Source organism: Neurospora tetrasperma (genome assembly GCF_000213175.1).
Source record: "Neurospora tetrasperma FGSC 2508 unplaced genomic scaffold NEUTE1scaffold_5, whole genome shotgun sequence".
NCBI classification, from domain to species: Eukaryota; Fungi; Ascomycota; class Sordariomycetes; order Sordariales; family Sordariaceae; genus Neurospora; species Neurospora tetrasperma.
In genome coordinates, this window is record NW_009799103.1 from 47,680 (window position 1) to 74,897 (window position 27,218).

General features: G+C 52.8%; 11 protein-coding genes across 11 annotated transcripts; 8 read left to right on the top strand and 3 right to left on the bottom strand.

The window, feature by feature from the left end:
* Positions 1-501: 501 nt before the first annotated feature.
* NEUTE1DRAFT_147631 (uncharacterized protein) lies at positions 502-1,586 on the top strand (the record flags this gene model as incomplete). The annotated part of the gene is made up of 2 exons (XM_009854555.1): positions 502-516; positions 585-1,586. 2 exons carry the CDS (start codon positions 502-504, stop codon positions 1,551-1,553), a joined length of 984 nt encoding a protein of 327 aa, XP_009852857.1.
* A 97-nt stretch (positions 1,587-1,683) lies between these two features.
* On the top strand, positions 1,684-2,053 carry NEUTE1DRAFT_117617 (uncharacterized protein; the record flags this gene model as incomplete). The annotated part of the gene is made up of 1 exon (XM_009854556.1): positions 1,684-2,053. The coding sequence occupies one exon, from the start codon at positions 1,853-1,855 to the stop codon at positions 2,036-2,038; it is 186 nt and encodes a 61-aa protein (XP_009852858.1).
* Positions 2,054-3,157: 1,104 nt separating this feature from the next.
* On the bottom strand, positions 3,158-3,855 carry NEUTE1DRAFT_47017 (uncharacterized protein; the record flags this gene model as incomplete). The annotated part of the gene is made up of 2 exons (XM_009854461.1): positions 3,158-3,344; positions 3,662-3,855. The coding sequence occupies 2 exons, from the start codon at positions 3,853-3,855 to the stop codon at positions 3,158-3,160; spliced, it is 381 nt and encodes a 126-aa protein (XP_009852763.1).
* A 625-nt stretch (positions 3,856-4,480) lies between these two features.
* Positions 4,481-9,964, bottom strand: NEUTE1DRAFT_66306 (uncharacterized protein; the record flags this gene model as incomplete). Its single annotated transcript, XM_009854557.1, has 6 exons — positions 4,481-6,263; positions 6,378-6,503; positions 6,624-6,686; positions 6,752-6,769; positions 6,843-7,988; positions 8,441-9,964. 6 exons carry the CDS (start codon positions 9,860-9,862, stop codon positions 4,935-4,937), a joined length of 4,104 nt encoding a protein of 1,367 aa, XP_009852859.1.
* Positions 9,965-10,705: 741 nt separating this feature from the next.
* NEUTE1DRAFT_147635 (uncharacterized protein) lies at positions 10,706-11,901 on the top strand (the record flags this gene model as incomplete). Its single annotated transcript, XM_009854558.1, has 2 exons — positions 10,706-11,156; positions 11,248-11,901. The coding sequence occupies 2 exons, from the start codon at positions 10,900-10,902 to the stop codon at positions 11,639-11,641; spliced, it is 651 nt and encodes a 216-aa protein (XP_009852860.1).
* A 504-nt stretch (positions 11,902-12,405) lies between these two features.
* NEUTE1DRAFT_66314 (proteasome component PRE3 precursor) lies at positions 12,406-14,267 on the top strand (the record flags this gene model as incomplete). The annotated part of the gene is made up of 6 exons (XM_009854559.1): positions 12,406-12,636; positions 12,822-12,867; positions 12,984-12,998; positions 13,121-13,155; positions 13,239-13,479; positions 13,608-14,267. The coding sequence occupies 6 exons, from the start codon at positions 12,603-12,605 to the stop codon at positions 13,924-13,926; spliced, it is 690 nt and encodes a 229-aa protein (XP_009852861.1).
* A 2,030-nt stretch (positions 14,268-16,297) lies between these two features.
* On the top strand, positions 16,298-18,660 carry NEUTE1DRAFT_130896 (uncharacterized protein; the record flags this gene model as incomplete). The annotated part of the gene is made up of 2 exons (XM_009854560.1): positions 16,298-18,115; positions 18,356-18,660. The coding sequence occupies 2 exons, from the start codon at positions 16,388-16,390 to the stop codon at positions 18,584-18,586; spliced, it is 1,959 nt and encodes a 652-aa protein (XP_009852862.1).
* Positions 18,661-18,757: 97 nt separating this feature from the next.
* NEUTE1DRAFT_102445 (uncharacterized protein) lies at positions 18,758-18,913 on the top strand (the record flags this gene model as incomplete). Its single annotated transcript, XM_009854561.1, has 1 exon — positions 18,758-18,913. The coding sequence occupies one exon, from the start codon at positions 18,758-18,760 to the stop codon at positions 18,911-18,913; it is 156 nt and encodes a 51-aa protein (XP_009852863.1).
* A 168-nt stretch (positions 18,914-19,081) lies between these two features.
* On the bottom strand, positions 19,082-19,371 carry NEUTE1DRAFT_117623 (uncharacterized protein; the record flags this gene model as incomplete). Its single annotated transcript, XM_009854562.1, has 1 exon — positions 19,082-19,371. The coding sequence occupies one exon, from the start codon at positions 19,279-19,281 to the stop codon at positions 19,120-19,122; it is 162 nt and encodes a 53-aa protein (XP_009852864.1).
* Positions 19,372-22,634: 3,263 nt separating this feature from the next.
* On the top strand, positions 22,635-25,096 carry NEUTE1DRAFT_66316 (uncharacterized protein; the record flags this gene model as incomplete). Its single annotated transcript, XM_009854563.1, has 4 exons — positions 22,635-22,744; positions 22,814-23,293; positions 23,391-23,635; positions 23,713-25,096. 4 exons carry the CDS (start codon positions 22,704-22,706, stop codon positions 24,912-24,914), a joined length of 1,968 nt encoding a protein of 655 aa, XP_009852865.1.
* Positions 25,097-25,812: 716 nt separating this feature from the next.
* NEUTE1DRAFT_47078 (uncharacterized protein) lies at positions 25,813-26,718 on the top strand (the record flags this gene model as incomplete). The annotated part of the gene is made up of 1 exon (XM_009854463.1): positions 25,813-26,718. The coding sequence occupies one exon, from the start codon at positions 25,813-25,815 to the stop codon at positions 26,716-26,718; it is 906 nt and encodes a 301-aa protein (XP_009852765.1).
* Between the last annotated feature and the right edge of the window lie 500 nt (positions 26,719-27,218).

Genomic DNA, 27,218 nt, shown 5'->3' on the forward strand with positions numbered 1-27,218 from the left:
GTACGCCGAATCGGCCAGAGATAGGCGCGTAATATATGACTTGCTGAGAGCCCGCTCCCATTGCAAAACCGAGTTCTTGTTCCATTTTGTTGTTTTTTTCCTTCTCCAGTGACCTAACTTGCTGGGTAGGTACCGGCTAGTCCTGATCACCGACGAGACAAGGTTGTCTCGGTCGTTCCCGTTTCCTTCGCTTCACTTTCTTTGTTCCCACACTTGACACAATGCGATTTCCTTCAAGCTCTTACGGGCAGACAAGCCTCAACGTTCTCTTCGGGAGAGCTGATGTCTGTGATGAGGCTTTCCCGGGTGAGGGTGCAAGCACCGATTTCTGTTCTCCAAGTAATACGTTGTGCTGTAAGTTTCATTACCCCAGCCTCATGTTGTGATTCCTGTCACCTGCGCCTATCTGGGTCTCACAGTCGGTTTTTATTGACCATACGATCGTACAGGTGTGCGAAAAGGTCAACAATATCCGGCATGTGAAAGCGGCATTGGTAAAGGATGGTGTTGTACCGGGTATGTGCCCTTACTTACCTATCTTACCTCATTCCCTCACCTACCCTACATACTATACCTTATTCAAGCACCCAAGCGCGGAGCAAAGTCAGCCCATCGTACCTCAACCCCTAACCTCCATCACCAGAACCGGCTCGAGCAATTGCTACGTCGACCAAGCCTCCGCCTGCGACGAACCCAACGCCGTGCCCTGTACCAACCTCAAAAAGGGCGTCTCCAAAGCCTGCTGTCCGCGCCTGACCAGCTGTTCCGACGGCTATGAAGCCAGCGAGGAATTCGTCCGGTGTAACATCCAGTACGACGACTTGTTCCATCCCACCGTCGTTGTGACAGCTACACTCTCAGAGAGCGGGAAGGTATCAACAGTAACGCTGAGTCCGTCATCGTCATCATCGAGCACGTCGACGACGATATCATCCTCTAGCAGTCGCGCCGCCGAGACAGGTAGCACGCAGTCATCGGAATCAACTCCCCTCCCCGGCATCCCCGTGCCATCGAGCACAACACCAGCACAGCAAGGCCCCTCCCCCACTCCAGAATCATCGCCAGCAATCTCCACCGGCGCCATAGCAGGCATCTGCGTCTCCGTCACTCTCGCATGCGCCCTCGTCGCCGTTCTGATCTGGATCGTCCTCCGCCGTCGTAGGAAAGCTGCAGCCGAAAAGTCCCCGGCTCCATCAGATAGCAACCAAAGTGGAAGCGACCAAGACACACGCAGAGATGTGGGCAGTCCGCTCGTCGAACTACCGCATACCCACACCTACTCCGAAGCACCAGGTGATAGTCGTCCGTATTCGTACGTTGTTAGGCAGAATGTGGTGGAGTATTATAAGCCAATGGAGTTAATGACACAGAGGGTGATGCCGGTTGAGTTGCAGGGAGATGCACAGATGGGGGCGCCAGGGCAATGGCGGGAGCAGCAGCAGTATGGACCGTTTGAGATTATGACAAATCCGAGAGGATCGGGGGAAATAAGGACGCCGAGGGCTGAACTGGCGGCTCCAACGCCTAGGGCAGAGTTGGGGACGTCTACATGAAGCTGTGGTGAACTCTGCAGGACATGGACGAGGAACGTTAATGCGGAAATAATATGAATATGCTAGCAGTAGAGGTGAGGGGGGACACCGGGGCGGAAAACACAGGCGCACCGCATAAAAGAATACCCAAGCGTCTTGCCATTTCCATCATTTCGCATGTTTCAACATCCAGAGCGGCGGCGCGGTGTAAATGGCATCCAGGGCGGTGGTCAAGTTGGCGGCTGGGGAAAAGATGGGGCTAGACCTGCTGGCGACGGAGAGCGTTTCGGTGCTCGCGATGGACGGTTCAATAGTGGTGAATGACCAGACGTCCCAAAGTCCGATGGCGTCGTCTCCCGGGGGGGGGACGGGGAAGACGTCGGGCGCGTTCTGATCCGTGTGTCGTCGCGCTGCCCTCGCCGTCCGCCTCCGCATCCAGCTCACCTCAATCACCCCCAACCAATACGGTCTATGACCCGATTACCACGAAGTACGTGTCTTCCTAGCGTCCTATGTATTTGCCTCTTGGGACTGAACAAAATGCAGCGGAGATGAGTTCGACTCCTGTGTGGAACAGCGTGATCGCGAAACGAGGCTGCTGCCTTCTTACTATGCCGCTTGCTCGAAAGGGCAGCTAGCGGAACGGAACGGGGAGCAGGAGGATGAGGACGGATTCGCAGTGTTGGAGGGTACGCAGGTCAAGCCGGCTCTGTTCTGAACGGGGAGGAGCCGTAAGCAGGCATCGAGGCGAGGGAGGGACGTCGGCGACGAGACACTGTGGTGCGGTTATTTTGCGCTCGAATGAAGGATGCGATCGAGGACGGAGACAAGTGCAGGCGGTACGATTGGGAGGATACTGTAGACGACCAAGAGCCCTGCAGGCTCAAGGCACGGATTGGCAACAGGAATGGGTGGACATTGTGCGCGTCGTCGTTTGGCTGCCTGGTTTTTGGATCACGCGTTGAAAGAGAACTGAAGTCGGGTGGCTCCTTGTTGCCTTGTTGCCGACGCGATTGGTGCGGGGTAGCTGTTCGCTTCAGTGTTAAAAGGTTAACATTGCTCTTAGCTACTTTAACGGCATTTGCTCGGAGATGACGTTAAGATCCCCCACTCGCTCTAACACTTACATCCTTCAACACTGCAGTGGTACTCATCCCACGGTTCCACCACTTCCCACCCGACATCGGACTTTCCCTTACTGACTTTGTTACTCCAGTGGTTGGTAGATTGAACCTGCCTCTATTCACGAAACAGTGATCACGACATCAATCACGGCGGCCATTATGCCTGGACAAAGACACAATGTAGACCATGGACTTCCCCACACCCAGACACCATTGAAAGATGATGCATTTATCGCAAGCTGCAGTTCCTTCGTACTTGACAATGTCGGCCGAACAGATAGATCCCTTTTTCCGTCAGATTTCAACTTGATCCAGTCCGCCATCCGTATTCCCAGTACATGTACACTATCTCGACAATCGCCATTCGTTCTTTTTTCTTTTTTTTTTTTCCCCGTCGATCAACAGTTCCCAGTCAATCTCTTCTCAACTCCTTCCATAGTGTAATAATTCTTCTCCTTCCATCTCTCTCCCAGTCGCCATTTTCTCCAGTCTCACCCACCCTTACACAACCTGGCCATTTCTGACCCTCAACATCATCACGTCCCCCAACTCTCCCTTGGTATTATCATGCGTCAGCACATACCGATCGCCGGGCTGGTTGAAGAATCCCTTGCGCTCCAGCATCTTGGAGGTGTAAAGTACGGCGCAGGTGGCGGCCACGCCGACGGCAGTGCGGGTTGCATACTTCCTATTTCATTTTCAGGCTTGAGTTAACATTTGTTACCATATGGGCCATTGCCAATGGTCGGCGATACAGGACGGCTGGACGGGAAGGTCAAGTAATCGAGTAAGGTGAGAAACGAAAGGGAGACGGAAGTGTGTAGCGGTATTGTATGGTAGGCCAGGTTGAACATGAAAATAACAAAAATAAACAAAAAAACATCAGAAACCGAACTTGAAAGGGAAGCGACATAAAAGGGGAATATTACACCCTACAGCTCTTTCAGATCTGATCTATACAACAGCACCAACGTCTCGTCCCTGGACGGGTACAGAAAGACTCACCGGTGAACAGCACTAGCCCAAGGATACAACTCCTGCCCACCCGGTCCACCAAAATCATCTTCCGCCTCCCTCTTTTTATGAATATTCTTCTTTTGTCCCTTTGTCACCACCGGCTGGCGAGGGCTGCCGCGGGCTTGGAGAAAAGTCAGGCGGGGCCGGAGCAGAGTCCGGGAGAAGAGGCGGGGTGATAACATGGTTGACAATTCTGGTCAAGTTCGATTGTAAGCTGAAGTGTTAGAGTTCAGGTTGATTCTTAAAGTAGATCTTGTCGGAAATATCCCAGTTCACTAGTATTATAGTAATGAGGGAGCATAAAGTCAAAAACCGACTTGCTAGTATTCGGGCTACTGTTACCTATTTTGTTGGTGACCATGTCATGGCCAGGTAGATGTCATCGCCCCTTGACACTCGGGACTCAGTTGTAATAGTGACGTGGACTCTGTGGGACGAAGACGGGATGGAGGAGTTGGAGAGGACCGTGGGCGTTAAAGGTATGCTGGGTTGGGCTGAGTTTAACAAAACGCCAAATTCCAAATCAAGGACATATCAAAGTGACAAAGTACACATATCCACAACAACAGAATCGACAACACCTGCTCCCCAAATAATTATACAAAATCGAAACAAATGAACATAAAAGACTGGGAATAACCGACCATGTCGGTATCACTAAGAGCGAGTGACATAATTACATCGAAAAAGGTTGAAAAAAGAAATGCCCCCACGCGGGATTGAACCGCGGACCTCATCATATCGTAGTTGCACTTTCCAAAGGAAGCTTACGAGTGATGCGCTCTACCACTGAGCTATACGGGCTAACCCGACATTAGTTGTTGACTAGCAGTGCTGGGATAATCCCTATTAAGGTCGGACCTTTAACCAGAACATGAAACCGAAGAATCTCCCGCCAAACTCTCCTGTAACCAAACTTCGCACAGCATGAAATACAGCAGTGAAGCAACTTTGGTTATATATCTGACCTGCTTCTTTGACAAAGCATAAATTCTACAGCGAAAATACCATACGACACCAATATACCACAATCTGAAGAGAGACAAATTCAAGGAACATCCAAAATTGCTGTAAGAATGCGGTGCACCCGCCTTACCTACTTTACCGGAACCTTCCTCCTCTTCTTCTTCCATGTGTTTCTGCATCTCTTTATGTCTTGTTCCTTCCTGCGCGAGTCACTGGCCGATCGTCTTACTAGCCTGTAGCCTCGACGGAACATGACATGCCCGACCCGGTCGGTGGTGCAGCTCAGCTCTCGAAATCACCCGTCCATCATGTCCACGTCCATGTCCACATCCACATAAGGGTGAACAGGCCACCAACGCTGCCAAACCTCGGGCGCATCCCCATCCCCCTCATCCTCACTGGGCAAGTACACCTCGGGGGCGTCCGCCGGTGCAGGCGCTGGCTTGGACATGACTGTCAGCTTGTCAGGATCTGCATGGCCTTGCAGAAACCAGTCCGGGGCGCTAAACCCCGTCATTATCCACCGCGTGAATGACATGGGCCTGCTGAACTTCTCCAAAACCACAAACTCATCATTCTCATCGTAAGGGGGGAATACAAAGTCAAAGTCTAACCACTGCCCGTTGCTGTTATTTTCACCGAGGCGTTGGTTCTGCCTAAGAAGCTGCTTGTACTGGTCCATGAGAGCCTGCCACAACCTCTTGGAGATGGGGTACTTCTTCATGGGTTGTTTGATTCTCTCATTCTCCGTGGCAAAGAGCATGTCCCAGCGAGCTTTGTAAAGGGATGTCAGGCTCTTGGGTGAAGGCCATGTTAATGTCCCGTGGGGCCTGGCGAACTCTCTGCAGACCATAGGCAGGTAGATTTCGCTGGGGTCAGTGACATCAGGCCTGGCCAAACTGACGTTGGGAGGCTCGTCCAGGGAAGTCCAGAACAATGGATACTTGAAAAAGGCACCGGCAGCCCGGGCGTGCTGGCTCGGAAACCAGCGGTTGGGCAAGGATACTTTGCTGGTGGTAGCTGTCGGCGCGGATGGAGGTGCTGCATTCTTCCCCACTGAGATTGACCAGTCATACGGAAGAGACGCATGCATCATAACTTCGAGCATGCAAAAGGGCCACAGGGCCGGATGATGGTGAAATTCGAAGAACCAGAAGGGTGCGGTCCCGGGCGGGGCAGGGGTCAAATTGTAGGGTGTACTCAGATCGAAGGCGAGTTCATTGAGGTAGCTGCTGTATTCCTTGACTGCGGCTTCCGCATCGGCACGGTTTCGTTGAAGGACCGCCTGTCGGAACTGGTCAATCAGTCGGCGTAGGCGCAGAAACGAGTACGGGGTTTTCTGCCAGATCCGGTAAGACTGCTTGTACCAAGGCCGTAGGCTTTTCCACAGCTTTTTGCGGAACTCCATGTATTGGAACGTCTGCTCTTCCTCTAGCCGGAACCTCTGCATCTGGTTCGGTACTATCGGTTGGTGACGCAACAGCGACGGTTGCACGTGTCCCCTGGCGTGGTACATCCGCACATGGTTCCCCCTGCTGATCCTTTGCTTAGTGCGCACCACTGGTTCAGCTTTGAGCGCGCTTTTCCCGTATACAGCAACATGAGAATCCCAAAAGCTCTGGGACTGGAACCGGGAACACCAGTATGTAGGTAGGGGGCTCATCTGCGAGGTAACTCTATCCAGCGCACCACGCAAGGAACCATCTAGTTCCTGTAGTTCTTTACCTTTTACACGTACTGTCGGGTCATCAAGCCATGATTGTGCAATAGTAAACGCAGGGCCAGCCCGGGAGAGGAAGTCGCTGTCAGGCACAAAGACGTTCACAGGTCCAATTATTGTGACAGCGTCAAGAAGAGATTGTTCCTGTGACCAACCCAGTTCTGCAGAAACTTCATTTTTATAATACTGTGTGACATCGAAGACTTCTGGATTAGCAAATTAAATAGGTACGTTTGGATGGTAACGTTCAATGAGTCGACTTACCGGTTCATATTGCCACCCGCCTGAGCAAGTACTGACATAGACTCTTGCCTGCTGAAGTGCATGCTACGCAACATGGGTTAGTCTACGACTGGAGTAGATTAACTAGGAAGACAGGTGATGCTACTTGCCATAAACTCGTGTACTATCTAGCAAGCTCGTGTCAGCTTTGGTTGATTTATATGCCCCAGGGGCTTCAGGGACGCTCAGGATCATACTTACTACGAGCGCTAACTGGAGTCGTGTGGTGTGTTTGGAAGCAACTTCCTCTGGAGTATTTGAGATGGAAAGCAACGCTTCGAGAAGCATAGTGTTGATTTTGATATCGGTGAACACCTCGGGGTCATGCGGGTGTGGAAGGGCGCTGGGATTAAGAGGTTTCTCCATCACCGTTCGCAGTTGTGCTGAGCTGCAATAACCGGCTGTGACACCGCCCGGCTGGCCCGATGACCCATACTTGTCCAAATCCCGCGGATCAAAAAACGACCAGATAATCCACTGTGATAGAAGCTCAATTTGGTGCCATATTCGGTTGGCGATCCGCTGGTCGGGCTGCTTGAGCCCTATTCCAGCCTCCCCGGGCGAAACCATCCGCTGGGGCATACGATTTCCTGAGAGTGGTAGGACATTCGGAATCGGATCCGTGGATCCCTCCAGCATTGCAGAAATCCAGTCGCCGTAAAGGACGTGATGCAGCATCCTATTGGCCATTTCAATCGCGACTCGCAGTTCACCCCAGAGGCCGTTGTCGTCTACACTCCAATCTCGAGTGTTCGTAGGGCGCCCGTTGACGTCCTTTTCCAACACAACACCCCGCAAATCATACCACCGGCTGCGGCGGAAGGCTATGTGCCACTTGCTCTCGTCAACGTGGATAAGATCAATGTCCGGGAATTGCTCAACTGTGACGCTGATATTGGAAAGTTGCATGATTGAGAGGTCCGTCATAAAGACCTCTTGCCAGTAACTTGTCCCTATGATACCTTGGTTGAGGGAAGGAAGCTCCCAAGTTCTGAGGCCGTGAAGAGCGACCTGCTGCCACCGTTCGGTACAGAACAATTCGTCCAGCTGCACGCCCGAGGGCTTCGGTATGGACTTTGGCATCGGATGCGCGTGTGTAGCCGCCTCCTGCAGCGCTCGCTTATGCGTCCACCAAAGGTCTTCAGCGAGACCGTACGGTCCGTCAACAGTCGGGAACATGGGAAGTAATCCAGAGGAGATAATGCCGTTGCTGTCCTCATGTAGCTTAACCCCCCATCGCTCGAACAAATGATCCCCACGACGGCGCGGAGGAGGTAATTGTTGGTTTGCCATGATGGGTATGCGACGAAAGGAAGGAAGTCGATGTAGACAAGTGCGCGGAAGAAGCTGAAAAAAAGTCAGAGTGACTTTCACACCGTATGCGTCGACCAAGTCGCTGGGAAACTGCGTACTTATGCCTGGATGAGCCAAGGGGCTTCTGGCTCGTCGCGAGATCTCTGGGTAAACAAAGCATGCCCGGATCCAGTAACTCTGTGCTGGGTACCTAAGGCGGCATGGACAAAGGCACTCCGGACGCGGATGCGGGTAGTCATTTGTTGTGTCCAAGCATGGCATCATTCGGGGGAGGAGCTACGGTAAGAATCCTTTGTCTTGAACCTAAGCTCCAACGCATCCCTGGCAAACTGGCCGGGTCAAAGCTTTATCCTCGACACCACGAGCATGGCAAGCGCATAATAAGCAGCGCTCAGAAAGTACGGTAAACCCAGCGCCCACCCGCCGACCTTGACGCCTTGCACCCATAAAGCAGCCATGGTCGGTGCTCCGACCAGCAAGCCTACCGTTTTGACCAGCATAACGATTGAGAAAATCTGAGCTTCCGAAACCACAACAGTGGCATCACCAGCCGCGCTCATCCCCGGCCCACTGGGGTCTGGTAATAACGACGGTGATTTGAGTAGCGAGTACGTAAACATGGGGAGTGCGATGCCCATGGCGTAAAGCAGCAGTGACGGTACCAGTGTCCAAATCGTCGTAGCCATGGCTATAGCGACGACACCCAGAACAGAAAAGATAAGGCATGTTTGAGCATAGCTGATGTTGTATCCATCGGCCACCTTGTGGTCCTGAATCGTGAAGACGTCCGGGTCCGAGAGGCGTCGGGACTGAAAGGAAGACAATGGAGAAGATTGGGATCGGCGCCGGCGCAAGATAGTAGGGATAATAAGGTAGAGAAGGAAAAAGTTGAAGACTGCCTTTCCCGATAGCAAGTAGCCGACCGAGGTAAACTTCCACCCATATCGCTTAGAGATGTACTGGGCCATGAGCTTGGTGTCGGAGCTGGCCAGAGAGGTAAAGAAGAAGCTAGCGAGCAGGAGTGTAAAGTTGGGCGGGTAGCTGGTTATGACCTTGAAGACGGACGAAATGCGACCAGAGACGGACTCTTTGAAGCTTGTGATGCTGAGCGTGGGATCCGGACGATAAGGGAGGTCTTGCGGTAGCAGGGGCGCTATCGACTCTTGGTCGTGCTGGCGTCTATGACTGCCGGTGTTTGATGCGGGAAGACCGGAGATGACGGGCACAGCGGCGAGAAGAAGGACGACGCCGGCACACAAAGGAAGCCACAGCAGTATGCTCATGGTGCCAGAGGCCAGAGCAGGACCAAGCTGGGCGGCGAATATGGCCGAGACTGCATTCACCTGGCCGAAGAAGGTAGCTCTTTGCACATCGTCATGGGTAGCCGACGAGACCAGCGAGTACACAATCGAGTTGAAGACACAGTCTCCGCCGAGGACTGACGAGAGCGGGCCAAGGGCAAGGGCGGGCAGGGGAAGGGCGTGGTCGAAGTAGCCGACGGCAAGCGTCCAGCAGAGCACAATGACGCGAGGCACGAGGTTGAGCCGCAGGACTTGGGCGTGGCCGTAGCGGTCAGCAAGCAACACGAGGGGGATGGTCATGACAAAGTCGCCAGCAACCCAGCCTGTCTCCATGAGGCCCATCATGCTACCCAGATCCTGCTGGATGCCGTCCAGCTTGCACAGCTCCTCGGGCACGCTTCCATCATGGCCAATTGCCGAAGGGTCGGCGTCGAGATAGAAGTCGCGGCAGAGTCTGCGTTCAATGACACGGTTGAGTGGGATCTGGTAGAGACTCCAGGCGAGATTGACAAGGGCGACTAGTACCAGCAGAGAGCGAATCGAGGGGGAGGATTTGGTCGTGATGGCGGAGGAGGGGGAAGGGGAAGAGAACGGCGTGCGGGGCATCGTATTGCCGCCTTGGATCGTATTGTATTGTCACTTCAATTGTGATGATGGGTAGAGAATGTGAACGGACTTAAGCATGTGGCCTTTCTAAGGTGGAACGACGAAAGGGAAAAAGCATGTCATGTTTCGGTGTCGCGGTGGTGGTGGTTGATGTTGTCCTCGAGACGGAGTCCATGAGAGCAAAATAGGAGCAGATGTCTAAGTGTACAGTAGCAAGAGAAGATGGAAAGATGGAGTTTTGAAGAGCAGATCAAATGTCCAGAAGTAGTGATTGGGCCAAGGTTGGCATTCCCGACGAGGGAAACATGATCTGATGGAAGGTGATGTTGACTGCAGTGGTCAACTGCGGGGATATTTTAACGGATGGAAGTTCAATGTCTCTCCACCTCACCGCGATCGCAGAAGGGCCGCCCCACTTGATACCCCCGGGCCCCGCCGGCTAGAGCGCCCGGGCGTGCCCACTCCCCTCGTGTAGGTCGGGTCCCGTTAGGTTGTCCGGCCAGTGGGTCAGCAGGCTCAACTGCCCCTGAAACAATCCAAGACACAGCCTCGGCTGGGCCCGACCCTCCGCTGATTGACGGGAGATTGCCAGGGGCATGCCACCTAACCAAACCGGACGTGGGGTCTCTCGCTTCAAGTCCAATCGGCGCATCCAATTCCGCCAACTCAAAGGGTTCGTTTCTCGAACCACAATTCAGGGGATCATCATCAGCGAGTCCATTCATCCTCTTGATGCGAAGTCTCCTTTGCCCTACTCTTTTCTACTCCACAGCGATATTTACTACCCGCTTGCCACAAATATGACCTCGAGGTAGTTGCGCGCGCAGTCTCATTGAACGCCCACGATACCATCACCTAATCTCTACAACAAGGTGCGCTCGGATCCTCACAACCACACGCGAAACAGGCAGGATCCTGAAATCACCGGCCACAAGAACCAAATACGTTCAGACAAAAGAACAAAGTCGAACCAAGTCAACCGGGCGCGAGAAAGACTTCCACAGGGACTAGCCTAATCGATTCGATTTACCATCATCATGGCGCGAAGGCCGCACATTACGCTGATGCTCGTCGTCGGCGTCATTCTCTTTGTGTTTACGACCTACATGCTCTCCTCGAGTGGCTCCTCGGGGGTGGTACAGCATGCAGAGACTCTCGATTTAGGCGGAAGTAGCGGCAGCGGAGATCACAAGAGTGCCAGTGGCGATGGCGGCAGCAAGTCCGCGTTTGGCATATCGGATAACATCCTCAAGGGCGGCTCTATCGCGCCCAAGCTGGAGAATGCGACGGCCAAGTATGTCTATCATGTCCATTACATCGCACCATACATCACGCTATACCCCTCTGGCCAGGCATCATTTCGCTAACCACAATAACCACTACAGAGCAGAACTAGGCCGCGCTTCCTGGCGTCTCTTCCACACCATGATGGCGCGCTTCCCCGAGACCCCGACCGCCGAAGAATCGTTGGCTTTGAAAACCTACATCCAGCTGTTCGCGCGCCTCTACCCCTGTGGCGACTGCGCATCGCACTTCCAGAAGCTGCTAAAGAAGTATCCACCGCAAACGAGCGGGCGCAACGCGGCGGCCGGATGGGCCTGCTTTGTCCATAATGAGGTCAACAAGCGCCTCAAGAAAGAGCAATTTGACTGTAACAAGATTGGGGATTTCTATGATTGTGGCTGTGGGGATGAGGGTGCCAAAAAGGCGGGGGAAGCTGGCGCTGGGGCAGAGGTCAAAACAGAGACAAAGAAGGGAGGAGATCTCAAGATGGATTGAGGGTTGAATAGGAGGAAAAGTTAATCTGCACTTGTAGGGAGGTGAGAATCACGCATGGACATCAAGTGGCCTTGGGCGGCTTGTGCCGGTATGCCCATTGAGTAGAGCCGGAAATGTCTTGGATATTGCAGTCGTAACACCGATATCGACTGGTGTCCTGTCGCAATTCGGACGAACTCGACCCAAGGGGGGTTCAGATTCCAAGGCGCTGTCGAAATGAAGTTGTCAAAGACATGGATTTGCCTGCTCCTATACCGCCGCCAGCTCCAGGGCCCTTTGCGAACAAAGCCGTTGAGATATTGAGCATTGGTCATTTGTATTGATAGGTAATTACCTCTGTGCCGTGGTTGGTCAACGAAAGACAATGGCAAGGCAATTCCCTTCCTTTGTTGTCTCATTGGTTACGCTGCCGTATATACATAAACCCCGGTTAGAGAATATCGCTCCATTGCAGAGAGCCCGACGATGACGTTATCAGATGGAGTCGAATCGCGTGAAAGAGACTGATAAGATAAGAACAATCGATACGACCCGGACCTACCCACCTCGAGGCGGCTTCCACTTCCAGCCGGCTTCCAGCTCATGGCGGCCGGCTATCGCACGTGATCCACTTGAGTGAAAGCCAAGCCAAGCCCGCCGTCTGCAACACGCGTGTTTGGAGCTGCCTTGAGCTGAGGGGGCCTGAGCTTCCCGTCCACTCAACTGGCCGTCCCGCCTTCTGATGGGCCCGCCTTCGCCGCCTTCGAGGTTCACCCAGCGTTCGTTGGAGCTTCCTTTCAATAGTACAACGAACAACAACACAACTTGAAGGGAACTGACAAACCATAACGATTCCACAACTCCACGCCTTTGTCCTCTCGATTTACACTACGACGAGTGTCCGACCGACTGTTCACGAGACTGTCCAACACCTTGATTGCGCATCACGTTAGAACGACAACCACTCGATAGCCCCGTCATCATGGAATTTGGAACGTCGGGCGTGCTCAGCGAAGGTGAGCTCCAACTTCCATTCGGCGTCGCATTCCATATCAAGTCATCACCATCACGGCGTCACCACTGCCTACAAGTCAACAACCTACCAACTCTCTCCGAGTCTCGCAACCCCCTGCCGTCAACACCGTACCCCCTCCGTGGTTGATCGCAGACGACACATGTTAACCGCTACTGTCTCCTACAGATGGCATCCATGTCGATATGGACAGGTTGAAGAAGGGTGAGGTCAAGTAAGTACACCACACTGCGCGCCCATGGTTCTAGTTCCAATCCCACCTATCATATAGTCGCAAGCGATGCGCATGAACAAATGAAGCAGTCAGCTAACTTTCTTGTCTGCTAATAGTTTGGGTACCTCGATGTAAGCTTCCCCCGACCTTCTATCCCTCCCTAACGACATCGAGCCTCTCGACGATACGACAGGATCCCGGGTATCCACAAGCGAAGCAGCAGCGGTGTCTAACGAGCCTAATATAAATACAGTATGGCGGTCACATTCAAGGACGGTGTTATTCTCGGTTAGTGTCTTCCAGCCAACAACACTACACACCCTTGGATTCCGGAGACAGAATCGTCGATCGCAGGCTGACACCTTGAACAGGAGCCGACTCCCGCACAACCACAGGCGCCTACATCGCCAACCGCGTAACGGACAAGCTGACCCAAGTACACGACACCATCTGGTGCTGTCGCTCCGGATCCGCCGCCGATACACAAGCCGTCGCCGACATTGTGCAATACCAGCTGGGATTGTACCACATGGTCAACGGCAGGCCTCCGACGACACAGATTGCGGCTGCTGTCTTCCAGGAGATTGCTTATGCCAACAAGGATAGGTTGACGTATGTTTTTGGTGGCCCCCTTCCCTTCATCTCACTTTGCTGCGTTTCTCTCTCTCTCTCTTGCGCCCCCTTCCTCTTCTCTTATCATGCACAGGTCGGATTCCGTGCTGACTATTGGATTTCAACAGTGCCGGCCTCATTATTGCCGGCTGGGATGCCCGCCACGGTGGTCAAGTGTACAACATTCCGCTCGGCGGCTCCCTGCACAAGCAGCCGTATTCGATCGGTGGTTCCGGTTCCACATACATTTATGGTTACTGCGACGCCAACTGGAAGGAAGGAATGGAGGAAGCCGAAGCCGTAGCGTTTGTCAAGGAGGCACTCAAGGAGGCGATCAAGTGGGATGGCTCCTCGGGAGGTGTCATCAGGATGGTGGTGTTGACGGAGAAGGGCGCCGACAGGCATTTGTATTTGCCGGATTCGGATTACAAGGTGAGGCACCAGTGATGGGATCTCGGAGAATGGGCTGGTTGGGCTCGTGGAAATGATGGTCATCTATCTGTAACCCGAATGGGCGGATGAAATGTAGCAGGAGACGAGCCAAAGGTCCAGCCTCAGCCTTCAGCCAAGAAAGTACACCAGAGAAGGTGTGTTAATACGAAATGATACATAAGAAGACAAGACGTTAGACCATGGTCTGGATGGCAGGAAGACTAAAAACAACACTGTTTCCTGCAGGCTTAACTGATACAGCTGGAACATGAGGATAAGTTGGCCTTCATTCATGTTCATAAGCGGGACCTCTCGTATTTGGATAAGGTGCTGTAATTATTAGGTAGCATATATCTATCACAGCTATGCTACTATACCCCACTATGGATGAGGCGTGGCGAACCCGACGGGAGGTTGGCGATGGGTAGGTGTCCATGGTTTGGCGTCATAGTTGTTGTTACACAAGGGTAGAGCCAATAACGTCAAGATGCCATTCTTTAACGCAAAAGCTACCGCCGTTATGGGTTCATCACATCTTCTACTTCTTGAAAGCCAAATAGATCAAAGTAGATATGTAGCCTCGATAAGCGCCAGCGGAGTGAAAGTGAGGAGTTTTGCTAGGATCCATTGCCACATCACTCGCCAACGATACCAAGTCTGCTGCTCATCAGCGAGGTCGGCGGCGAGTTTGTTGCGTCAAACGCGGTTACACGAAGAACCCACTTCATACGTCAATGTTCCCATTGATACGTAACGATGTTAATACGTGGAATACGTAAATTACCAATCGATGGCTTCACATATAGTAGTACCGGTCGCAAGCGTGGCCGTCCTCTGGCTGTGGTACGAGGACTTGGATACCTCCTTGCTGTCTTACCTCTGCCATTCTAGACCGGCTTCAATATAGCTTCGAACTTTAATGAACTTAGGTGTAATGTGTTTTGTGGTCGAGGCTTCCGTTCTTACAGGTACCCAGTACCTGTAAACGCCAGCTTATCGTAAAATTACACGCTTCAACTCTTCGATCTCACGTCTCTTTTCATCTAAGAGAGCCATCTATACAGCTCCTACCAACTAAGACGCCCTTCAAGCCATCCACGGCGCTGGACGTGGCAGGCAAGCATATCCTACCTACCTCTACCTTGAACAGGCGGATATATTGTTTGCTGGCAGCCTGGTCTCCCGTCCCAGGGTTGGGCTACATCGTAACCGACCTTGCATCTAATAGGCTGAAGGGCAATGGCGTCAACAGCGACATAGTGGCATACAGAAGATAGACAACAAAGACAACTGACGCGCGATGGGCCGAGCAAGTAAGGTGAGTGACCAGGATGTCGGTCAGCGGTCATCGGTTTAAAATGGGAGGTTGGTTCAGTTTTTTTGTAAAAGGCTGATATGGTCAAGTTGATACGGACCACATACCTACCTACATAGGCAAGTAATCTCGGAATTCGTTTGTGTGTGCTTCCACTGCTTGTTGTACAACGCACCTAGCATAGCATGCATGACGCGCACGATATTACCGTTGACGAGGATAGGCGCATCCTTGTTTTTCCTTTTGTTGAGGTAGAGGTCGTAGAGTTGTGGATGGATGTGGAAGGGCGTCATGTCGCGAGATGGGCTGTCTGGTGGTTGTATTCCTGTTGTTTCCTCTTCTTTCTCAATGTTTACTCGACTTGCGCGCCCACGTGTTGACGTTCCGCTTTTGTGGTTGGTGTTTTATCCCGAGGACCTGAAGGGGGCATGGATCAAAGTTACGCCTACCTAGGAAGTTCAGCTGAGGACTAGTAATAATGATCCACTGTTGTATACCTCTCTCAGTTCGCGTAATATTCAGTTACAATACACTACGCTACCATCCGTCCCGCGTACAGCCAGACACAGCCCCGTAGCGACCCCGTAGCGACGCCCCCGGCGGCAGTGCCCACCAAAGCTGAAGCCTAGGCACCGGGAAGGAAGCCCCCACTCTGGGGTGGGCGTTTCGACCTGATGCCGTCCCGATACCGATTAGTACCTTACTAGCTTGGCAATTACCTACACTACACTAGTACTCTACCTTACCTCATCCTCTGTGTTTCCGCAATCCAACCCGACGGACCATCCAATTTCGACAAGTCCCGTCTTGATTGCAGTTTGCAACCTCCCGCCATCGCATCAATCCCGCAGTCATTGGACTTATGAGAGTCGCCGTGACTGACTCTGTTTGCATCGACACCGACCGCAGCCTCGACATCCATCCAACCATCCATCCATCCATCCATCCACTCTTCCAACCAGCCAGCCAGTTCCGTACCACAAATGACGACCCGGTAAACGCCTCCGATACCACTTCGCTTCTACTCCAACATCCGACCGCAATAGCATCCATCATACGACGACAGTTTTCGATAGACGCCGCGACAACAGGCAAACACCCAGACTTCCAGACGCCAGATAGACACAGACAGACAAGAGACAACCAGCAGACAATGCCAGGATGGCTGCTCTAATGGGTGACGTCTTTACCGATACTCCGCGCTTCCACGACAGGATGCACCCTCAACACTCCTCGTCCCACTATCAAAGCCCCTCCCACTCCTCCTCCTCGCCATCAACGACCACCTCGTCCGCGGCCGCCACCCGCCCAAGAACGACCTCGATCCATAACCCTCAGTCTCGCCCGACCCCGAGCCCTAGGAGGCAGGCCGCCGCAATCGCTACGACTCCAATTCCACGATATGCTTCCTCTTCGCAGCAACAGCAACCTCAAGGCTGGATGGAGTCCACCCCAAGCACCGATGACGCACAGGCAAAGCACCACCAAGAGTTCACCGGAGGCGCGTCCCGTTTCCCTTCCCCACCTTCGTCTGCTTCTCCAAACAGACCCCTCCGACAACAACAACAACAACAACAACAACAACAACAGCAACAACAGCAGCATGGCGTCCACGAAACGGTCCCAACATCGGCGCATGACCCGTCTTCGGCTTCGTCTTCTACCGCCTCATCTACTAGCACCGCAGCCACCGTAGTGCCTGCCGACCATTCTGGGGGTGGGAGAGGTATCCCCTCTCCGGCTCCGGACGCCGACAGCAACGGTCGCAGTTGGAACTCGTCTGTCCAGCACAGCCACCGCACTGTTCCGTCCAACAACCATCTCCCAATCGATGACCGACCCAACACCCCCACTGCTCGCGTCCCCAACTACCAACAAGCCCACCAACTCCCTCCTCCACCCCAGCCCAAGGTGATCAAGATCCGCGACCTCCACCACATCCAAACGCTCGTTTCACAAGATGGCCACCCGCTCTCTGCCTCTTCCGGAACTGGCAATGGCATGCTTACCGACGACCCCTCGCTCCAACAAATGCGCTACGAAATCAGCGGGATGCCCATCTCGGATATCATCGAAATGGTGGCGGCGCTTTTGACCAAGATCACGACTACAAACGACTTACAGCATGACGCATTGCAGAGGAATCAGGTGCATATGAGGCAGGCGGAGGCGCAGGCGAGACACCAAGAGGAGCGACAACGACGAGAGAAGGAAGGCGAGGAGAGTAGCGGGGGCCGAGGCCGGAATGGGAGCAGTAGCGGAGGGCCAGGAACTGGGAATGGCGCAGGGAGCAGTAGGGAGGTCGGACACAGCAGCAGCAGCGGACACATGTCCCCCCTTTCCTCTTCTGTCCTCGCCTTCCACGGTAAGAACGTGCCGGCCATCACCATTCTCAGCTACCTCACCCGCATCCACAAATACTGCCCCACCACATATGAGGTGTTTTTGTCACTGCTGGTCTACTTTGACCGCATGACGGAAAGAGTTAACGATATGGTGATGAAAAGCGAAGAGGAGCGGAGAAGAAGACGCCACGAGGAGCAGCGTGCCCGACAGGAAAGGGAGAAGCAAGCTGCTGCGACGGCGGGTTACGAAAAGGGGACGGCAGATGATCCAGATGTCCCTATGCGGGATTCGCCTGATGATGACAAGAGACATGATAGCGACGAGACAGACTCGGACTTGGCCGACGATGACGACGAAGAGATGCCGGATGAGCCAAGGCAGGGTGGTGGGAGCAGGAGGACAAGGGAACAGGAAGAGGAGGATGAGCAGGCGACGTATTTTGTCGTGGACAGCTTCAACATTCACAGGTTGATCATCGCTGGAGTGACGTGCGCGAGCAAGTTCTTTAGCGATGTGTTTTATACTAACTCGCGTTATGCTAAGGTATGTTTACTTTCCCCTTTTTCCCTCCCTTCGTTTTTTCCTCCCCTCCCCCTATCCCAATCCACTTCTCCACTTTCTTCCGTCCTCTCTCCCCTCTGCTACCCCTGCCTGTGCCTCCACTCCCCTTCCCTTCCATTCGTTCATCAACACTTTTACCCTCCCTCCTCTATTTCATCGCCTCTTCTCTCTTTTCTTCTGGGTCCAAACATCCAGCCAGCAGGTACTAACAAAACGATCCAGGTCGGCGGCCTTCCCCTCCCAGAACTCAACCACCTCGAGCTCCAATTTCTCCTTCTCAACGACTTCCGCCTGGCCGTTCCTGTCGAAGACCTCGAAGCATACGCCACCATGCTGGTAGAGTTCTATGCCAGGGAAGTTATTGCGCAGACGACACGAGGACGACCTAGCGCTTCTGCTAGTGCCACTACTGTTGCTGGGTCGAGTCATGCTGGTGCTTCGGCAGCGGAATAGAATACTGTTATTGCCGATAGCTTGGCCGAGGGAATGGAGGGATTAGGTCTTTCAAAAAAGTGAAGAGGATCCGGAGGGTTCGGGGAATGTTTGGGAATGTGAAGTCGATGGGAGAGAGTCAAGTACCTACTCTGAAACTGTGGCGTCGGGGGGGAAATTGGTACAAACAGGATGGGAGATGGGGAGGAGACGTTGGAGGATTTAATTGCTGTTCTCGGATACAAAGGAGAGATGGATGCCGCCTTGCCAAGCGGAGAGGATGATACTGGGAGCGTGTGTGGTGTGTCAGCGTTTGTTGTGGTATCGTTGTTGCCGTTCTGTTGTTGATGTTGTTTTTGTTGGCCAGCAGTGGGTATGTTTGCCGTTGGTTGTCGGTTGATGACGTTTTCGCTACTTCAAGTTGTCTCTTTTTTTGTCTTCTGTTTTCTTGTCTGGTCCAAGACCTTACCTACCTACACACTACTACAGCTTATTCAAGCTGATGGATGACGGCATGATCAATTTCAGTTCTTTTCATTGTCATACACTGCTTGCTACTTCCAGCTTCTTTCGCTTTTGACGAATTCGCTATACATAGACATTTGGCTGGTTTCTGGTCTCTCTTTCCTTTCATTTTCGCGCTTCTTCTTTCCGTCTTCTTCCTTGCCCTTTCGGTCTTTGTCTCTCTTGGGCTCTTTCGTTTTATGCGTTCTCATTGAGTCGTGCTCCCTCTCTGGACATCAAGAAAGATAGCGCCATATTCTTTACCATGAGCGATGATGGATTTGAGTCACCTTCCTTTTCTTCCCCTTCTTCTTGTTCTTCATGATGTGGTGCAGGACTGATATGATGAATGAATAGACGATCACTTACCCCTTGCACCCACGTAGTACATGTACCTTGCCTACCTACCTACACTTCAGCACTGATTCTGTCGATACCTTTCCCCAAAACTCTTACAGCCTCGAAATCTGAAGTTTCCATCCTCTCTGACTGTCAAATATATCAAAACCCCCAAAGAAAAACAGAGTCTTTACTGCAGTAGTACCTTGACTATCTCGGATTAGCTCTCCCCCGACGTAGCATCGTCTTACGGCGTGTTCCTCAGCCGTCGTCCGTCGGGCGTGACAGGCATCCAGACGTAGAAAAGGGTGGGCTTAGGTTGGTGCCCGTTGGCGTGGCGCCTTTCCTTCAGTTGCCGATCGGTAAAAGACGGGAGACGGTAACGGGTCGGGTGTCGCAACCACTATGAGCAAGGCTTGGCCACCCCTTCTTTTAGCAAGGGGCGGCACGTAATGCGGTTATAACGGCATATTGACAAATTCACTTTAAACCCGGGAAGGATGTTTTGTGATTTGGGTTCTTGGCGTTTACTTCTTATCGAGCTTTCTACTTGTTTTATATATATATATATATATATATATGGTATATATATCTTATAGTTCTTGGAGGGGGAGGGGGGAAGAGGAGGGAAGAGGGGTGGGGAGGTACACAATCGCGTGCTTCGAGGATCGAAATCGAAGGGAGGGAGACAGGCGTGATGACAGCCGGGAGGGAATGCCCCTGTCTTATCTGGGAGAAAAGACAACTGCGTTGTTCGGATTCGGACCACTCACTGACCAGTCACTTTTCACCTAGAGGTACACTACACTAGTAGGTAACTACTAGTTTGGACAATAGTATCGCTGCATGTTGATCGCCACCACCACGGTCACTACTAAATCCTGCCCAACACTGTACTCAGGTGTATCAAGGTGTGACATCGCTGCGATAAGGCTGCCAGGGCTGTTTGTAGGTAGGTACATATGCGATCAGAACCTCAAGGACAGAAAGACAATGGCTTGAACAGATACAAAAGCACACGAGAACATGAATATGAAGCTGAAGGAGGGAAAAAAAGATGACATTGAGGACCCCAAGGACCCTGACTGACTGCTTCTTGCACGGTTGCACGTGAGAAAGATTCAGGGCTTTTGCAATTTCCAAAACAAAGGATTCGCCTGCTGCGACTGCCACCGTCGTCAGCCAAGGCGTTGTTGGTCGTGTGCAATCGCCGTGTCTGAGTACTCCTCTTTGTGTTTTTGATGGTTGGGAAATTCATGACGCCGTCCTTCAAACTGCGTTGTCGCCGCAATGCAAGCAAAGCCAAGTGTCTACTACACAGTACGCTTGTCAGAAGTAGACCAAAGAGGAAGGCAACGGCAATGGTTTTTGCGCCGTGTGGGATCGGGATCGAGTTGATTGGGGGCTAGTGGTTTGGGGGTAGGTAGGTTGTTGGTTGTGTGCGCTTCCGTTTCGAGGTGCGCAAGCGTCATGGCAAGTGACGGACGAGAACACCCAAAAGGGGAGGGAAGGAGGGGAACACAAAGTTGGGTTATTATGTGACTAACAGGCGCAAACGAGGAAGGGAGTAAAAATAGTGTAGATTCTTCACTAGGGGCTCAAGGGGTGGTAGATGGGGGTCAAAGACTGGTGCGCTCGATTGGGAATTTTGCAACTCTGCTTGAAATTTCTTAGTAGTCTTTGGCAAGTTGAAGGCGAAGATCGAAGAGATCAACGGCGAGTCCAACTTTCAAATCCCAAATTCTAGAACGGGCGAGACCTGTAGACCAAACTCTTGGGTCGTGGTCTGGTTCTTTCCCTTGGAGATCGAGATGGAACTGGACTTGGAGGACATGAAGGGACTCGGACTGGAACACTGTTTGAGAAGTGTCGACTTGTACGTTCCTGATGCGCGAGGGGACGGGCTCCCCACGGCGGGGGGTTGATCGTGGCTTCTGGGATCCCGTCTGTCTGGGGAAAAGGAGAGACGTCCGAGATCAAAGCAGAATTCGAACTTCAACTTGACTCGCCTACACAGTACCATACACATCGACAATGTGAGGACTGCTCGAATGACGGTTGAGGCGTTCGTTCAGTTGCCATCAGTCAACCAGCATCGTTCATCGAAATCGGCATGACAGGTGAGGGGTAACACACCCCCAAGACCCCAATCATGCAAGTACGACCATTGTTTTGGCCAATGTTGACTCTTTTTCTCACCAAGTACTTCCAGTCCACCAAAACTCCAGTGTCTCCAATTCAAAAAGGTAAGCAGACCCCCAAAAAGAAAACATGTCGGTACAGAAAGTGAATCAACCTTCGGCCCAACAAAAGGTCGAAAGCCGAAGGGGAACAGTAAAGTGTGGAGTACCATATGGCTTGGTTCTTTGGGATTCCCCAGCATCTCTCCACCTCTCCACAAAGCAAATACCACCCTTCCCCCCCGTCCCCCGCATATAAACCCCCGAAAAGCTGGGGTCGGCCGCTGTGGCCTGCGCCAAAGGCTCCACACGCTGGCAACCCAATCGCTGAAGCCGGTCAAGATCGACGACATCCCATGCCGGGACGGAGAACAAGGCAGTCACTGGCAGGCAAAGACGACTTTTACCTAACAAGCAAAGACTCGGAAAAGTTGATCAGGGGTCGGAAAGAATCAGGCCAGCCAAGAACATTGAAGGTCAGTCTGTCAATAGACCAGCCAAGCGGACTGCATTCCCTTCTCAGCGGCAGTCTTACCTACACAGTCCACAGTCAGGACTACGTTACATTACGGGTTACCATGTGTGGTTAAACATAGCCGGACGGTCCAAGAACGACTGGACCACTCGTGAGCCCATCCCGTGTTGTGGGTGTGGTACAACCTCCAACGGGAGTGAGGAGGACTGCTCCCCCAAGTCGTACTCGTACAGTGTCTCGAATGCCCTCCAATTGGTTTGCCGAGTACGTACCGATGATCCCTTCCTGAAGCCGTCTTGGTCTGGCCCGAGCCTACACAGTGCACTACAAAGCACGCTGAGTGAGATCCATGGCGAGCAAAAAAAGATGGAGGCCAATATTGGGGAACCATGGAAAGCCCGGACCTTACATTGAAAGGCTGGTGTTGGAATCCGGGGACTGGGGGTGATGGGGACTGAGGAGGAAAAAAACGTATATCTTCCCCCGGTACCCCGGATTTGGTGTTCCGTCCTCGTCGCCTGTGTTATCCCCGTGTCTCTTTCTCCTTCATCATTCCCTTTCTCCCCGACACCTGCTTCCCAGAAAGTTGATACACTCTAGGGGCTTGCTTGGTGTAAGTGACCAAGCGTTCACCTTGACCATGGGCCACAATCCAGACCTGGACAGTAGCGGCACTGCCGGGTAAGTCTTTAGTTCCACAAGTCTCCTCAAGTTCTCTCAAGAAGACCTGTTTTACTAACACCCACCCAGAGAACCCAAGGGTGTCACCGGCTCGCACATTGAACAAACCTCGTCCAACCTCGAAGCCAACGTTAACCTCGAAGCCAAGCTCAAGAACCCGCTCGAAGGCCTTTCCCGCGTCGAGCTCCTGTCACGCGTCGAGACCTTTTGCGCCGAAAAGAACCTAACCGAGCACCTCCCTCTCTTCCGTAAGGGAGCACTCATCGCCCAATCCCCGGACAACTATGCGTCCATCTCGGGCCCGGAAGCCTTGGATGATGAGGAGAAGGCAGTACTTTTGAAGGAGGTCGAACACAAGTGGCGGCTGCCGGCAAGACTGTTCCTGACGATTGCGACTTGCTCGATCGGTGCTGCTGTCCAAGGTTGGGATCAGACGGGCACGAATGGCGCGAATATCTTCTTCCCCAACTATTACGGTATCGGAGGGGACACTGCGAGGGAGAAGTTGCTTGTCGGATTGATCAATGCTGGGCCTTATATTGGGAGCGCGTAAGTTTTCTCTTCTTCTTGTTTTCCACGTTCAACAGACACGGTGATTTCCTGCAGTGGTCGGTTCAATACCTAGGTACTGACTAACATTAAACAGATTCATCGGTTGCTGGCTTTCTGATCCCATCAACAACTGGATCGGTCGTCGTGGTGTAATCTTTGTCTCTGCTCACTTCTGTATCTGGCCCGTCATCGGTTCTGCTTTCTGTCACACATGGCCCCAGCAACTGGCCTGCCGTCTGCTGATGGGTATCGGTATGGGTGTAAAGGCATCAACGGTGCCGATTTATGCCGCGGAAAACTCGCCTGCTGCTATTCGAGGTGCGCTGGTTATGTCATGGCGTGAGTACTCCCAAGTGTTCCTTACTACAGCTCCCTTGGCACAATTGGTGAAAGATGCTAACACCAGACCTTTCCAGAAATGTGGACAGCCTTCGGCATCTTCTTGGGAACTGCTTTTAACCTTGCCGTCTTCAACGCCAGCTCCAACGTCAACTGGCGCCTCATGCTCGGTGCCCCCTTCATCCCCGCCGTACCCCTGCTTCTGCTCATCTATCTTTGCCCCGAGTCCCCGCGCTGGTACATGAAGAAGGGCCGCTACCCAGAAGCCTGGAAATCCATGGTCAAGCTGCGCAACCACCCTATCCAAGTTGCCCGGGACATGTTCTACATCCACTCGCAATTGGAAGTTGAGCACCAGCTCCTCGCCGGCTCCAACTATGCCAAGCGCTTCGTTGAGCTCTTCACCGTCCCTCGTGTTCGCCGCGCCACCCTCGCCGCTTTCACCGTCATGATTGCCCAACAGATGTGCGGAATCAACATCATTGCCTTTTACAGCACCACCATCTTTAAGGATTCCGGCTCCACCGAATTCCAAGCCCTGCTTTCGTCCTTCGGCTTCGGTCTAGTCAACTGGCTCTTCGCCTTCCCCGCCTTCTGGACCATCGACACCTTTGGCCGGCGCTCTCTACTTCTCTTTACCTTCCCGCAAATGATGTGGACCCTGCTAGCAGCCGGCCTCTTCACCTTGCTCGACATGGGTACCGCCCGGACCGCGCTTGTCGCCTTATTCGTCTTCCTCTTCGCCGCGTTCTACTCCCCCGGTGAAGGTCCTGTCCCCTTCACCTACTCGGCCGAAGTCTTCCCCCTCTCTCACAGAGAAGTAGGCATGGGCTTTGCCGTTGCCACCTGTCTCTTCTGGGCATCTGTTTTGGGTATTACCTTCCCCTTCTTGCTTGACTCTCTCGGCACCGTCGGCGCCTTTGGTCTTTACGCGGGCTTCAACCTGGTGGCGTTTATTGCCATCTTCTTGGTCGTGCCGGAGACGAAGCAGAAGACGCTCGAGGAGTTGGATTATGTCTTTGCTGTGAAGACGAGCAAGTTCATGTCGTACCAGTGCACCAAGGCGCTGCCGTGGTTCATCAAGAGATGGGTGTTTTGGCAGAGGAATGCGAAGCTGGAGCCACTTTATGAGTTTGATCGGATCAAGGAGGCGGAGAAGGAGAGGAGGGCAGAGGAGGAGAGAAGGGCAAAGGAGACAGGAACTATCACCTCTACTGCTACAGGAGCCGAGTTGGATGAAAAGAAGGGACTGAGCCATGTGAATGCTCCTAATGCTTAGATAGACAGGGGACGGTTCGGTTTGGTTGGTGCGTTGTTGGCCGGTCTTGGAGATTGTCATGTGGTTTGGATGGACGGATTATGATATCTCTTTCCTGTCGTTCCTTCGGTCATGTCCTCATGTGTTACGCTCCCAATATTGATACCACTATAACATTTCAAGCAAATAAAAGAAATTTGATGACATGTCGTGCGTTTCCAACTATCATTAGAGGTACCGAGGTCGGCTATCGGTGATTTGTCGTCGGTGCACTAACTGGCTGAACTTGGCGAACTGGTGTGGTGTAGTGGTTCACGACAGGGACTGGACTGGCCGGCTTCGCATTGTTTGACCTTATCGTCCACTAGTAAATAACGGGTAATAATTCCCCGTACCCCTCAGGTACGTCACTGACAAGTGGAACCTTTGTTATCAGCAATGTTATCAAGAATGAATACAGAATTTATAATGACTCTTTCTGTATGTGAAGAGGCCAACATCAACAACACCTACCTTGAGGAATCGAGTCGTTCACTCATTTTTGCAATGATCACCACGTCATTGACCGGCTTTACCGTCTTATTCCTCGTTGTCCTGGCCGTAGGAGCTCATCTGTGGCTCCGTTCCCGTCAGAGATGTGCCACCTCATCGCCGTCTGTCGAGGAGAAAGCACCATTCCTTCACGGCAGCACCGGCGATCAACAAAATGAGAAAACCGACGAAGCAACCATTGTTCCCTTGCCGGACTTTGACTGGAAAACGACTGAGCCGCTGAAGCTCCGCCCCTTCAAGCCCAAATACCACATCACCATGGGTACCGTAATCCCTTCTTTCATCCGTGCTCCTTATATCCATCGCCAACCACTAACACTCCACCACCATAGGCCTTCAAAACAGCACCCCCTCGGACCTCATCCTGATGGACAGCAACTACCTCTCCCGTATCCGTTCCCGCCAGGAGATCCTCTCCCTCCACGCCGCCGAAGTCATGGGCGTTCTCCCCGAAGGTCAGGCCGCTGTCAAGGAGTTATACACGTACCTGCTAGGCGAATACCTCCCCGTCCGGTATCCGACCATGTTCCGCATCGTTTCTTCCTATCCCGGTTGCCCCGACACGACTTTCCAAAACTTGATCACCAACTCTTCCTCCCCCCTGTCCCCGCCTCCCTCCGACCCCCTCGACTGTTTGAGGGTGATAGCCCAAACAGTAGAAGACGATTTCTTCCTCTTGCTTCCCTTCCCGAAACCCAACTCCCTCACCACCAGCGAGATGGAGCACAAGTGCGTCGCCTTCATGAACCTACACCCCTCCGGCTTTTCCCCCTCCTCCAAACTCGGTCTCCCCCTTTCGCATATCCACGCTCCCGTACCCTCCTACGAGAAAATCGGGCCGTCAATGGAACGCTTCTTTGCCCGTTTGTCCTGCGATAAGCTCGTCAAGAGGATGAATTGGGCTATGCAGTTGCATCCTGACCTCTATTGTCCGGGCGGCAACCACGTGCATCAGGAGGATTTGGAGACAATGGAAGAGGTGACGGAGTTTGGGGATGAAGAGGCGGAGAAGGCACGATTGAGGGTTGAGTTGCAAGGTGTTTGGAGACTGAGAAAGACGGGGGCGGTGGTTTTTGGGTTCAAGACTTATATGTATGGACTCAGAGAGGTGAAGGAGGAGGTTCTGGAAATGGAGGATGGGGGGACGACGAAGACGGGGGAGGCATTGGCGCAGGCAATTGAGGGATCGGGAGAAGGGAATGCGCCGGGGATGTGGACGTATAAGGGGGCTGTGAGGTGGGGAGCGGCGGTGGCTCGGTGGTTGAGGAGTTGATGGGATGGAAGGAACTGAAGGCCTATTGGGAAGGCGTGATGCTTTGATGTTGGCTCACCATGATGAGGAAAGAGAGATGACGGAGAAGGGGCAACGGATGTAGGATGATTGAGGCGGCCGTGACCCGACTTCGGAGGACGGAGAGGTCGGGGTTTAGCATTTGGATCCGGATTACAACAAATTGATAATCCCTGAATAACACTGCCGGTGTTAGGTAGTCAGCTTCCCCGTCCCAACAGTCATCAATTGAAGAACAAGGGGACATCGTTTTCCCTCTACACTTCTTAACCCCGAACTGTCCTCCGATTGGAGCAACTCGTCTCGGTAACGGGGCTCAACGACAAACGGTCAAGACGGCGCTAGGAGATGTCGGCCAATCACCACCGACCGCCCCGTGGTAGCCGGGGTTGACATCTCCGAGATGATCTGATAACAGCTCGGAGTTAACCAGGACACCATCTCTTGGCGTTGTGTCCTTATAAGTCGACTGCTTACCTCTT